The sequence below is a fragment of the Chiroxiphia lanceolata genome, chromosome 5, assembly GCF_009829145.1.
Source record: "Chiroxiphia lanceolata isolate bChiLan1 chromosome 5, bChiLan1.pri, whole genome shotgun sequence".
NCBI lineage: Eukaryota > Metazoa > Chordata > Aves > Passeriformes > Pipridae > Chiroxiphia > Chiroxiphia lanceolata.
In genome coordinates this window covers 63034112-63046339 of record NC_045641.1, presented here as the reverse complement: position 1 = coordinate 63046339, position 12228 = coordinate 63034112, and the positions used below count along the sequence as shown (strand labels likewise).

The window sequence follows — 12228 nt, the reverse complement described above, 5'->3', positions numbered from 1 at the left end:
AGAACTATGTTGCCAAACCTGGCTCTGCTATAAAACACAGCGTACTTCAATAGGAAAAGAGAATAGGCTGGTGCAGCCCTGCATCGAGGTATCATTTGGAATGTTTTCCTTTCCTGTTCAAAATTTCTGTGTGCTAATTTTCCCTGAACTATGTCTTGTTTGTTTATTTGGACAGTTTTCCTGCTGGGTCCCAAAACCAGTTTTCTCACTCCAGGATGCCTGGCTCTTTATTGCTCCACTTCCTCAGCTCCCCACTGCCAGCAGGCTCCAAGGCTGTGTTTGATCCTGCTTAAGACTGCAGGCTTCCCAACCAGGGATCGCCTGCTCCTATTTCCCCAATGAAGTGCAAGATATGTATATGGAAGTGTGGAATTATCTTTATTAGCCTAAATTAATGATAAGGCAAATGAATCAGTCATCCACCAGCCACTCCCACCCCTTTGACTTCTGCAAGACCAAGATACATGTGCCTTGTCAGCAAGGAATATCAATCGGAAAAGAACAGTGTACACACAGTTTGCTCCAACTTCATTTTCAGGGAATAACCAGCAACCACCACTTAAGCAGAAGGCATTTCCTGAGGATTAGCAATCAGCTGGGGTCCGTTGGCTGCTGCTCAGATCATCAACTTCTCCAGGCCCGTTATTAATCCCCAGAAAAAAAAAAATTCTGGCCCCATGATTACTGTTTTGTCCTTGTTTCATTGCCTAGGAGTGGAACCTGGGGCTGTTTTGATAAACACCTAGAAATGCTGTCTGGTTTCAGGGTACATTCATTCCCCCCCTGCCTCCCCTTCCTCTACACAGCCCTGAGCTGCTGTACAAAGTCCCACTCCAACTCCCTGTGGATGAGCATCGTGAATTATCTCCCTATCTCCAGCAGCAAAAATATTTTAAGAGAATTATATTTCAACCACCAACAGTCATAGAGAAGTGTCAAAGAAAGGGTGATGGGACTCTTGACAAAATTAGGACCATATCCTGCATTTAGAGACAGACTGGGCAGAAAACCACCAACCTTTTTAGGTGAATCCTATAGCATCATCTCACCATGAGAACTCTGCCTATCTTCTTTTCCTTTTTAGATATTTGCCAAATGTTAGTTGTTCACTCGTACATCCCTTTCCTAGGAAAATCATTCTGTGAGCCCATGTGCCTTAGCTTAGCCAGCTTCTCCTCACATTCAGCCTGAAGTTCATTTCTCAACTCCTCGTTCCATCCAGTTATTCCCAGTTAGGCTCTTCTGGGTGAGCACAAATCCTTCTGTTCTTCAGCCACATTCCAACCTTTACGGGCTTCCTCAGACACTTACGCAAAACTCCCACATTTCTGCAGTTAGGTTAAATGTTTCCTTAGAAAGCAATCCTTACAGCTCCAATTGTCTCTCAGGCCTTTTCTCCCTGACAAATATCCAAATGCCAGGATGCTCAGGACTGAAAGTGCTATGCCAAGTACAAGAGGTCAAGAACCTACAGAATTGGGTTTTACATTTACACTTTTGATTCTTTTCATATCCCTTTCTTGAATGCTCTACCATCCGATTTTCTACTCACAAACTGCAAACAATTTCCTTTCAGGTCTGATCCCGACCATCATCAAACAGTTTACCCCAACTTTCTTGATCAATCTTCAAATAGCAGTAAGAACCAAAGAAGTCAGGCTCTGCAGCAACTAGAAGAGGCGAGCAGGAACCAGCCATCAGAAGTTGGTACACTAAGATATTTTATTGAGGATGTGACCATCAGCCTTTAAACTCTCCAACCAGTAGATCTAAGCCAGCCTGGCATGACACACCAGCTTCTCTGATTGTTGGTACACAGGTGAGACCTTCCCTTTCCCTGGATTCATACCACTTTCACCACTCATGTCCTATGGAAACACAAACACGACATCCAAGCTGCAGTGCTCACCACCAGAACCTTTCCAAGCCTGCAGGGTGCATTCAGCACCCTGCACTGTAATGGCATCGAATCCATAGCATGTTCCAGGTCAACACACCACAAATATGGCATCGACAAAGCAAGGGGACAATTTTAAGCAAAGGAAGGGTGTCATCCTACTAGATGTAGGAAGCAGAAGAAGAAAAGGGAAAAGCAGAAACCACAGACGCAGTGTAGTGAGCCCCAAGGGCTGCAGCAGACACCCACAACGGCACCTGCTCCCTGCAGCACTTGCAGGGCAGCAGCAATGCTGGCTCTTTGAGACACTTCAGACACAGAAACAACCTGATTTTCAGAGGGACCCCCTGCCTGGTGTCCCCCTTAAGCCCACTGGGGATGAGTGTACTCAACTCAGGGTTAAAAAAATACGCGACCACAAACCAGTAAACTCCTATGAGATGTGGTGGAAGCCGACGCCTACTGGAATGATAAAAACAAGAACCAAACTCAAGTTAAACTTCCTTCCTGACCACACAGGTGGCAAAAGGACGTTTCTCCAGCTTCCTCCTCACTTGGAGGATAAAAACCACTGCTACCACAACATCACCGCCTCCTTCTCTCCGGTAGAGAGCACTCCAGGACACAACATCGCTGCCTTCCCCTGGCCCTGCCAGACTTGAAAGGGCCAAACTCCTGCCCAAACTCCTGCCGTTTGCTTTGCTCTCCAGGCAGTTGGTATCAGACTTCAGGGGCAGAAGGCCAGGAGGCGCGAGTGCCCTGGACACCCTGGCCTCTCATCCGCCAAACCTTTCCTGCTCAGGTTTCCTCAGCGTGATCCTAATGAGGGTGCTGCTCAGGCGGCTCTTAATGAGGAGCTAATCTGAACCACCTGTTGAGAAATCCCCTGCAGGATCAGGAGCCCATGAAGCAGTTACATCTTGGACTGAAGCAGCAGCCAGGAGGAAGGGGTCACCTGCACTCGGCCAAGGTTTTCTCCCCCAGGCTCGCCTGCTGCCCACTCTCACTTGACAAACAAGATATTAGACATGCTCGCACTTTCCTTGGCTCCCCAGTGGCAGGGATGACTGCCACATCCTGCTGGGGAGCGCTGTGAGCATCACCACCCTCACACTGGCTGGCTCCCTGTGCCCCAGGAGCCAGGAGGGCCCCCCGCTCTCTGGAAACATTTCACTGGCCCACAGGCAGCAATTAACAGCCCTCTGCCACAGCAGACCTGGAGCACCTGCGGTACTGATTAGCATCATTCAGGCTCCATGTGTTTCCCACTCCCCTCCTCCTCTGGGATTTCTGCTGCCTGTGAACAAACACGTGTCCCTGTGCTTCCTGCACGGTGGGCTTTGCAGAGAGCAATTCTGGCCCCAAACTGACCATCACTAGCGTCTTATTTTCCTCTCGGCAGGCTTTTATCTGCAGCATGATGAGAGGTTCTTCCTTCCTTTTATTTATCTGTTCCAAGTAAGTATATTTATTGCAGGGAACTACTTTCTCCTTTGTTTTGCGGGAACCTCTGACTCTGGCTCATGTGGAATATTCCCTGCAGCTTTATTTCCCAGGCTCTGACAAAACACCAGGTAACTACGTTTTGATTACATCTGCGGTGAGAGATTATGCCACAACCTGATAGAATCAAGACAATCTTTTCCTCCAGAGCTAATCCTGAGTTGTCTGACTGATTGCTTTGGGCAGCAGTTGCCAGTTCAAAGACCCCCCATCTCCACAGCACCACATGCCTGGCTGTGCCGGCGTGACTGTTAGGGGCTGTGTGGTGAACTGGATCAGAAAACTGATCTATGTTAAAAATAACCCCGACCAAAGAAAAAGGTTATATTTAACTCCAGTCATTTTCCTGGGTCTGGTTCACTGCACAGACCCGCAAGGAGCAGCAGCAGCAGTGCTGTTACACCGATGGGGTGGAGGAGATGAGGGTGAAGAGGCACGGAAAGAGCCATTTCAGCCAACATAGCTGCAGTTTGATAAGCATTTCTTTAAGCTGCCTACATTGTGACTTCCATTTCCAGCTGACCCCCTCCTAGCTCAGCTCCGCATGCTGCATCAGTCATTCTTCTCTCCCTCAGCACTATCTACATCCTCATGTGTTTGCAGCCTCACGTTTTCCCCTTGGCTGAATTTCTGTCATTTCCCTTTGTAAGCCGGTTCTTCTAGCCCTCTCATCCTTCTTCAACTTTTCTTTGAACTGCCTCGAATGTGCCAGCACTCTCATTGAAGTGGAATTCCCCAGACTGAGCGCAGATTTCCATATGCAGCTGCACCGGAGTCTGCAGCGAGGCCGGTTACCTCTGCGATCCAGAGGGCAGCACCTCCCTGCTCGCCATAGAAACCCCGAGTGTCAGCCTGCCTTTGACGGGCATTACCACCCATCTCTCTTTCAGCACAAGCACTTTCAAGCGACTCCTTCCCACTGAATAGCGATGCTGCGGTTTATTTTTTCCCCCAGGAGGCATCTGCTCTCGCCTCCCTCCGTCGTCCTCCCCCTCGCACCCCCCCTCACCTCCTGCTTGATTGGTTTGATGGGCTGATGGTCAGACATCCACCTGGGAGAAAACTCTGTCCGCTGCAGACGCTTCTCCTGAAACAGGGTTGAGAATTGAGGGAAGGAAAAAGAGAGTGGAGGAAATTAGGGCACATCGGTGACACTGGCAGGAGAAACTCTGGGGGCTAGAAGTGACCATGAAATCCCTATTAGCTTTACAAGGGTAGCAAACAAGCAAACTGAACTCAATCCAAGAACATCACGCTGGCTGCAGAGCCCATTTTACAAAGCCATCTAGCCGAAGGATCCCTTTCCAAATCTGTCCCACCTGAAAACATTCAGTTGACGGACAATACCCCTCGGAGTTTCAGGGCTCTGACATAACCAGCTCAAGCAGACTTAGCTAGGACAGCTAAAGCAGCCAGTGCCCCTCCAGCAGAGCCAGCTGAGAAAGGGCAGTAAAAGTGGAATCACAGGCAGTTTGCATAGAAAAGCTAGGCTGTAAATCGCAGCAGTTCAAAAGCACAGAGAATTCCCTGTTAGGAGAAAAGGGACACAGAACACGGCTGAAGACAGTAACCCCTTCAGCCTTCCTACCAACGCCGCCGTGCAACCATGAACCAGATCCTCGAGCATCAACTCTAGCCCTGCCACAGCATGGGGGAGAGCCTTTCCCCCCCACACAAGCTGAACAGCCCCCACATCCATGACACTTGGAGGCTGGAGGTGGGGTGACGGGCTGCTTGGGTTCAGCAACTTCACTCAGCAAACGTCCATGCTCTTGGAAGCGGTCAAAGGGAGGTAAACAGGATGTCATGTCTCCTCACCTTCTGTGCAATCATGTTGCAGATCTCCGGCAGGAAGTCTTCACTCAAGAGTTTGTAGAGCTGCCGCTCTCTAAGGGAAGTCCTCTCTCTGAAGCTCTCTGTGACCTGCCTCCACTCCTCTTCCGTCTGGCACAGCAGCCACCATGTTCCACGGCCAGGCCCTTGGGACCCTTCAAAAACATGAAAGGATGTTATCTCCACAGCAGTTATGACTAACACCTCTTCTTGATCCCTTCTCTTCTCTCCTCAGGGCTCAGGAAGAGCAAAAGACACTGTTAATGGCCACTGTTATGAAAAACGTGCTCTTTGCTATAGACCCAAAGCTCTCCTCATCCACCAGAAGCACTGCTACCTCCCTTAGTGACACTGAAAGTGATGCCAAGACTCAGAGGAAACACAAAGTTGAAGAAATAATGATGGGAAATGGCAATACACAGGTAGTACAACATCCCTGTAGCAAGCCTACATTCCAGTTATGATGGACCAGAGAAAAGGATTTAATTTGCTTCTTGTAATGGAGGTTGTCAGCCAGAGCAGGACATGGGGAAATACAAATATCTGATTTAGTCTGGCAGCAGAATAAACCCATCAAAAAATACTGTAATTTGAAATAAGCCCTTTTTTTTTTTTTAGGCACTGCAAACCTTTTCTGCAGTGAAAAAATCCCCCCATTCTCCCCAAATGAAACATTTTGTTCACAGGCACTTGAAAGAACAGAAGAGGAAGCGAAGGACAGGGTTCATCAGGCTGCCAGATGAGGGGTAAGTTCCAAAAGTTCACATCCCATCCCTGCTTGATCCAGAGTGGGACTGAAGCAGATCACCCACCGCTCTGAGCGTGTCCCAACTACCAAGACACTCTGAGCTGTTCCACCTTGTGTGAAACATTTGAATACTAATTGTGAAGGAAGGGCTCTCTTTCATGGTGGTTGGAACACCCACCTGGAGAGGGGGAATGTGGTTCCTGCTCCGCAAATGTTTACACAGAGCAGGGAAGCCTCATGGGTTGCAACTTGTACGCTTTTGCCCCAGGATGCTCTCTAAGCAAAAAAGGTTGTGGCCCTTTTTTTTTCACTTGGGAGAAGGGGGGGATGAGTCTTGAATCAAACACCTTCAGGCTGGGGAGTTCTCAGCTCCCTCTAGACTTTTCTAGAGCTAACCACTGGTTCCTGGAAAGAAAGTAATGGCCACCACTGCCACTGGCAGATGTCATGCACCTTCTCATCACATTTTCAAGCAAACTAACAACGAAAAATATATAGAGATAAAAAAACAGAGCCGCTTTCTCTCTGAACCTGATTCTGGGCCCTTTATGGATCTAAGCTGCAAGTGCCTCTGGCATGCAAGCTGTCAAGTTGCCCTAGGAAGATCCAGAAGCTGCAGCCTCCCCCCAGCCACCTGCCCTCTGTCAGAAGCCTGGGTGCCATGGCAGTGGTACAGAGTGAGCACATGCTCCGGGTCACAGGCCAGCCTGGACTTGAGCCCACCCTCAGCTTCAGCTCAAGTGAATGCTCTGGGGACTAGTAACGGAGATGGCAAAGGACCAGCCATCTGCCCACCTGCAGGGGGGAGCTTACCTGCACGCTGCCCCCAAACCCTGTACCCTTGTTTCCTATTCCCTTGCCAGCTGCCTACAGAGAACTCATTTCAATAGCAAACAGGACTAAGGCACTGCTTTGTGCCACCAGAAGATTACTCTGCAGCTGAAGTGACACAATTTGCTGGAAGACAATGATCTGATAAAACCCCCAGCGCCTCACGCGCACCGCTCTGGCTCTGCCGCCCAGCTCTGGAGCAGCCGCCAGGAAATCTGAAGACAAAGGGCAAAGGGAAGGAGGCATGGGAAAGACAATGCCACCCTTGCCTTTTATTGTGAGGGAACAGGCAGGCCGAGTCCCTGGGTTTTGTGGAAGCCAGTGGATACACATGTATGACAAATGAGTCCCAGCTCCCTTGAACTCACATTCACATCGTGTTGCCAACTGATTCTTTCTGCTTGCCTTGTTAACCCTTAGGTAGGTACCCCCAAGATGTCATTTACTGTGCTCAGCCACTGAATGGCTACCAGGAAGGAGAAGTGAGGAGGATCAAAAAGGTTCTTCCTTCTCTGTCTTGGCATCACTGACCACACTCTCTTCCCAGCCCTAAAAAACACACCAGCTACCAACAGGGCCATGTGTTTACCTCATGCCTGGAAGAGGAAAGACCATTCACAACCCATTTTTGTAGGTGAGCCCTCAAGGTCTAGTGTATCCCAGTAGGTTAGGTTTCTTCCTCCCAAAATCATTCATGATAAGATAGGAAGCCTACATGTGCCCAGGCTCCCAGCTGCAAGGCAGCCTGTAATCCTTGCAAACCCCTCCTTCCCAACTTGGCCCCAACCACCAGCAGAAAGACTCTTTCCTGAGAAAGGCTGGGTTGTTACAGACATCTCTCTGGGCTTTGACAATTTAAGAACCATGTTAGCCGATGGTATCAACCCTGATGCCGCAAAATCTCTTTACCATTTCTTATCTGAGTCTCATGGATTAGCAAGTTCTCTTCTGCCTTCTCCCTACGAAAAAAAAGAAAGAGAAGAAGTGATACAATAAATACATTACTTCACATCATGTGAAATGCAGCTGCTTCTAAGAAGAATGGGGGACACAGCAATTATTCAATGCACAGCAAAACCATGAAAAAAACACCCTGCAGAACACACGTTTGACATATATTTTCACATATATATTTATCATAGCTTCATAAAGTTTTTAAAAGTGAAGGGTGCAGGCTGAAGTTTGGCAAGTACAGTATTTCAGTTCTTGTGTAAGCATCCCGAAATCTATACTGACTCAAGTGGCTGGGATTTTTGGCTTCAAGTGCTACACAGTGAAAGTGTTCTTATCAGGAGCAAATCCTCTAGCACTGCACACTGGAACTGCATTTGAAGTGAGGTGGTTGGAAGAGTGATGCCCACTGTTTCACCAAACTTCCAGCTCAGTCAGAATTTGCTTTGGAGAGTGATCAAAGCATCCACCAAGTCTGAGCTTGCTTTGCTTCAGATATGCATTGAAATTGTGGCTGCATGGTATATACATACTTATTGGGGGAACCCCAGAACTACATTATACTTTCCTCTGGGAACATACGTATTTTAAGTCTGTTGCAGGAAGAACCCTTCCATACCTCAGCAAATTTTCCTCCAGTAGTTTTTTCCGCTTTGGAGGTCGCCCTCGTCTCTTGCCTGTTTTCCCAGGAACATTTGGGGTGTTTGTCTGCCCCCCACATCCCCTGAAAAATGGCAAAACCACCATGAAATATCTGCTGAGCAAGGGAACTGAGGCTGGCAGGACGGGAGAAGGGCACAGAAATTGGAACAGCTGCTAGGAACCCAACCAAAGGAGGGATTAAATCAGAGCAGCAACAAGATGGGGAGGGGAGAGGAGGGATTCCCACTGGCTGGGAGCCTGCTCTGGGAGCCGCCGGCACGGCACGGTACGGTGCGGGGCAGACAGGCAGGAATGCAGTGGGGCAGGCAGCATCTTTCCCACAGCAGGCTCTCCTGGTGCCACAAAGGCTGCAGGCTGGCTCCGACACAATGCGCGGCGCAGGGCAGCTCCGCTGTCTGCTTGGCAACTCCAGTCTCACCCCACACTGCCCCGGTCTCTCCCAGGCCCCCCCACCCCGGCACAACAGCAGTCAGGCGGAGCCCCCTCCAGCTGGGCTGGCTGTGCCCCCCTCGCCCCCTGCACCCAGACATGGCGGGGGGGGATGTGTGTGGGTTGTTACCTGTCTGGAGCCAGCTCTCCGTTGGTTTTCCCCTGCACCGGGTCCTCCTTGTACATCCGCGTGCCATAGAAGTACCAGTACAGGGCCCCGCTGCTGTCCTCGCCCAGCGGCTCCACGCGGAGGCTGTCGGCGTCCAGGCCCTGCGCCCACCGGGAGCCCCCCGCCAGACGGTGACAAGTTGAAAAGCGGCCACAATTGTCACACAAAACATGATGACACCCCTCCGCAAACACCTCCCTCCCTCCCTCCTTCCCTCCCACCACGCCACAGCAGCAGTACAGCTGCTCCTCCCGGTCGAGCTGGGAAAATGTTACTCCAGGGGGAAGGCGACTGTTCGCTCTCTGTCCAGGGAGGGATTTAGATTGGCATCTTTAATTTGAATGGCCTCTCTCGTTTTAACATTTCATCTCTGGTGCTCCTGACAGGGAAGGTCTAATTAGTGCTGGCGACAGTCACGCACAGCCCTGAGAAGCTCCCTCCCCCCCTCCCTGCCTCTACCCTCCCCCAGCTCCCCCAGTATACTTCAGCCCCATCCTTTCATCTCACACCATCCCTCAGCAAGGCAGTCTCAGCTCTCACAGCCCTGCCATTGGAGCATCTCCAAATTCACTCTTCTCAGGAAGAGTAGCCAATGAAGCCAATTTGCTTGGCGACTCTCATGTTATGAATACATCCACAGAGCACAAGGGCCCAAGCCTTGGGCACTCGCCTTGGGTCCTCTGCAAGGCAGAGGAGGAGATGGAGAACCGTCAATCCACTGTGTCGCCACCTGGTTATCTGGTTTAAAATACATTGAAAAGCATCTACCCCTCTCTTCCCAGTAAAATTCATGGGTCTGGCCCAGCTCCTACAGCCACACTGTTTCCTGTTTCCCCCATCCCTGCTGCCCAAAGCACCTTGAGGAGGTCGAAGACATCGTCTGCATCGAGGCGGTAGTCGCAGAGGCGGTGCAGGATCTCCACCCGGGTGCGCAGGGGCAGCTCCTGGAAGGTGGACTCCCGCAAGGGGTTGGGTTTCCCCTCCTCCAGCTCCCAGCGGTAGTTGATGATGTCCTCCAGGTAGCTGTGAAACGTCTGGGATCTAACCAAGGGAAAAAAAGTCCCACACACTTACTGTAGTTTGCCATGCCAGAAACACCTGGTGCACCAAGCAACTCGAACAAACATAACACAGAGACAGCACCTGAAGGAAAATGGTGCCTCACGACAGCTATGGCTGGGTACAGCTCTGTAACCCATATTCCCAAAACACAGGAACCTCACTGCAACACCATGGGATTTCACACTATACACAGTCAGCTTACAGGGCTCTGCATTACTGTTATTTCCTTCTAAGCTGAAAGAACGAGCTTAACATTAAGGTAACTCGGCCTCATCCCCTTTCTATCCTAATGGACAGTGCCTTGTGCTAGCACCAACATCCACCTTTTGCTAAAATAGGATGCAACAAAGGTTATTGGTCTGATCCCCTTCCACCTCTCCCCATTTGATGCCTAAACCTGCTTCTTCAGCTTTTCATTTGCCCCTCACATCTGTCATTGCCAAGCCCTGCTCTACCCCTCTGCCTCTAAAGTAGTTTTCCACGCCCTGGTTCAGTGCCCTGAAACTTTCCATAGCTCATCACCTCCTCCCCACTTTGCTGATTTATGCTTCCCATACTCCTGTTGTGGCCCATACTCGTCTCTCCCTCCATCCCCAAAGGCGCTGCCACTTTCTGCCTGTTCCTCCCTCCATCAGTGCCTCTGGCAGGACATCAGCACAGCCCAGTTAACACACATGGCTTGGACCCTGACACACAACGAGGCTCATCCCCAGCATGAGTGTACGTCCCAAACAGGGCTCCACCCAGAGGGCTCTGTCCTCTGTAGTCTCCCAGATGATCAAGCTGAACATTCAAGCTCTTCATAAACATTGCTACTAAACCGATCTTTCTCATCTTCTAGCTGGGCCACATGAAGTCCCACTTTCATTCCCAGCAGTTCATCATATAACTCAAGGAAGCAGACATTTCTTACCCTTCTCTGTCATTGAGGGTAAATGTCCCCATCTGACTTGATGGAGCTTAAGGCTAAAGGAGCTCCTGTCCATATTTTAAAGAGATGTAAGCCTTTATTCTGAATGCTGAAAATTTCAGGGCAGGGAATGAAAAAGGGCTGGTGAGTCCATGTGTCCCTAAATATAAACCTTCCTGAAGGTCTGTCCATATCACTTTGAGTCCTGAGACTTGCCAGGCTTGCTCAGCCTGCTCAAGTTTTGTACCCTGAGCACAGCAAAGGGGGACCCCCCCATGCCCCAGCATTCTTGCACACACGGGAAGTCCATATGCCAGCAAGAACACCACTGGGTACACATTCCCACCAGCTCTCAAAAAGGCAGCTCAACTTGATAGGTTTTTGGCACAAGCAGATTACTCTATATGATTAATGGAACCACGCCAGCACCACAGAATTGCATTTCCCTGAGAAATCGCTAACTTCCACAAAAGCTATTATTTTTAAACAAAGAGATAGAGGAGTGTGATCCAACTGAAGAAAGATGGTTAAAAGTCAACAAGAAGTTAGCTGTTAGACAGAGGTCTTCACACATTTGGTAAAGACTGGACTTCTCTGTAAGGAGCATGACTGGACAGTGACTGCGAGAACGAAGGAACAGATGCCTCAAGCCATGTCCACCTGGCAGCGTTTCCCTTCCTCCTTGAGTAGAGAGAAGTTGGTGCTACCACCCTGCAGATCACTCCTCACCAGCCTGCTTCCTTCTGACGTCAAATGCAAGCTGACCTCCCAGGGATACGTCCTCTCACCTGATGACTGTCACCAGCCCTCTGGTTGTATTTAACAACAGATTGAATGTACGTGGATCTAGTGCCCCCTGCAACCTGGAGTTTGCTCTTTTCTGCATGACACAAGTAAAGCATCAGTATTTCCAAGCATCATTGTTTCACTCCCACTAATACCAGTAGTCACACAAATGCAACTTGAAACAGCCCCCTATGCTGACAAAGTTCAGTCAAAAAGGGAGAACTGACAACTGACATTTTATGAAATTATGTATGTGCTGCCTCAAGTAGTAATTTTAGGGTAAAAATGACAGCAAATATCCTTTTTCAAGTGAAATATTCACTGCAGCATACACCTACCTGGAGCAGCTGTGCATCCCCAGTGTCTTCCTCATTTAACTCAAGACCCAACTTCCAGCAAGGACTTCAACTCGGCAAAGAGTGCAATAATAGATTCCCTTTATAGAC

At 49.6% G+C, this 12228-nt stretch overlaps 1 protein-coding gene across 2 annotated transcripts in view; it reads right to left on the bottom strand.

Moving 5' to 3' along the window:
- Positions 1-12228, bottom strand: part of LOC116787410 (cat eye syndrome critical region protein 2) — a 102395-nt gene that overhangs the window by 21714 nt on the left and 68453 nt on the right. Inside the window, exons 3-8 of one of the 2 annotated variants that reach the window (XM_032688979.1) lie at positions 9882-10065; positions 8986-9125; positions 8383-8487; positions 7722-7771; positions 5219-5388; positions 4410-4487 (exon numbers count right to left, since the gene is read on the bottom strand). In XM_032688979.1, the coding sequence (XP_032544870.1) occupies positions 4410-4487; positions 5219-5388; positions 7722-7771; positions 8383-8487; positions 8986-9125; positions 9882-10065 (727 nt within the window). Of the gene's footprint in view, positions 1-4409; positions 4488-5218; positions 5389-7721; positions 7772-8382; positions 8488-8985; positions 9126-9881; positions 10066-12228 lie in introns of those variants that run through there. The other variant, XM_032688980.1, reaches the window with a different exon arrangement.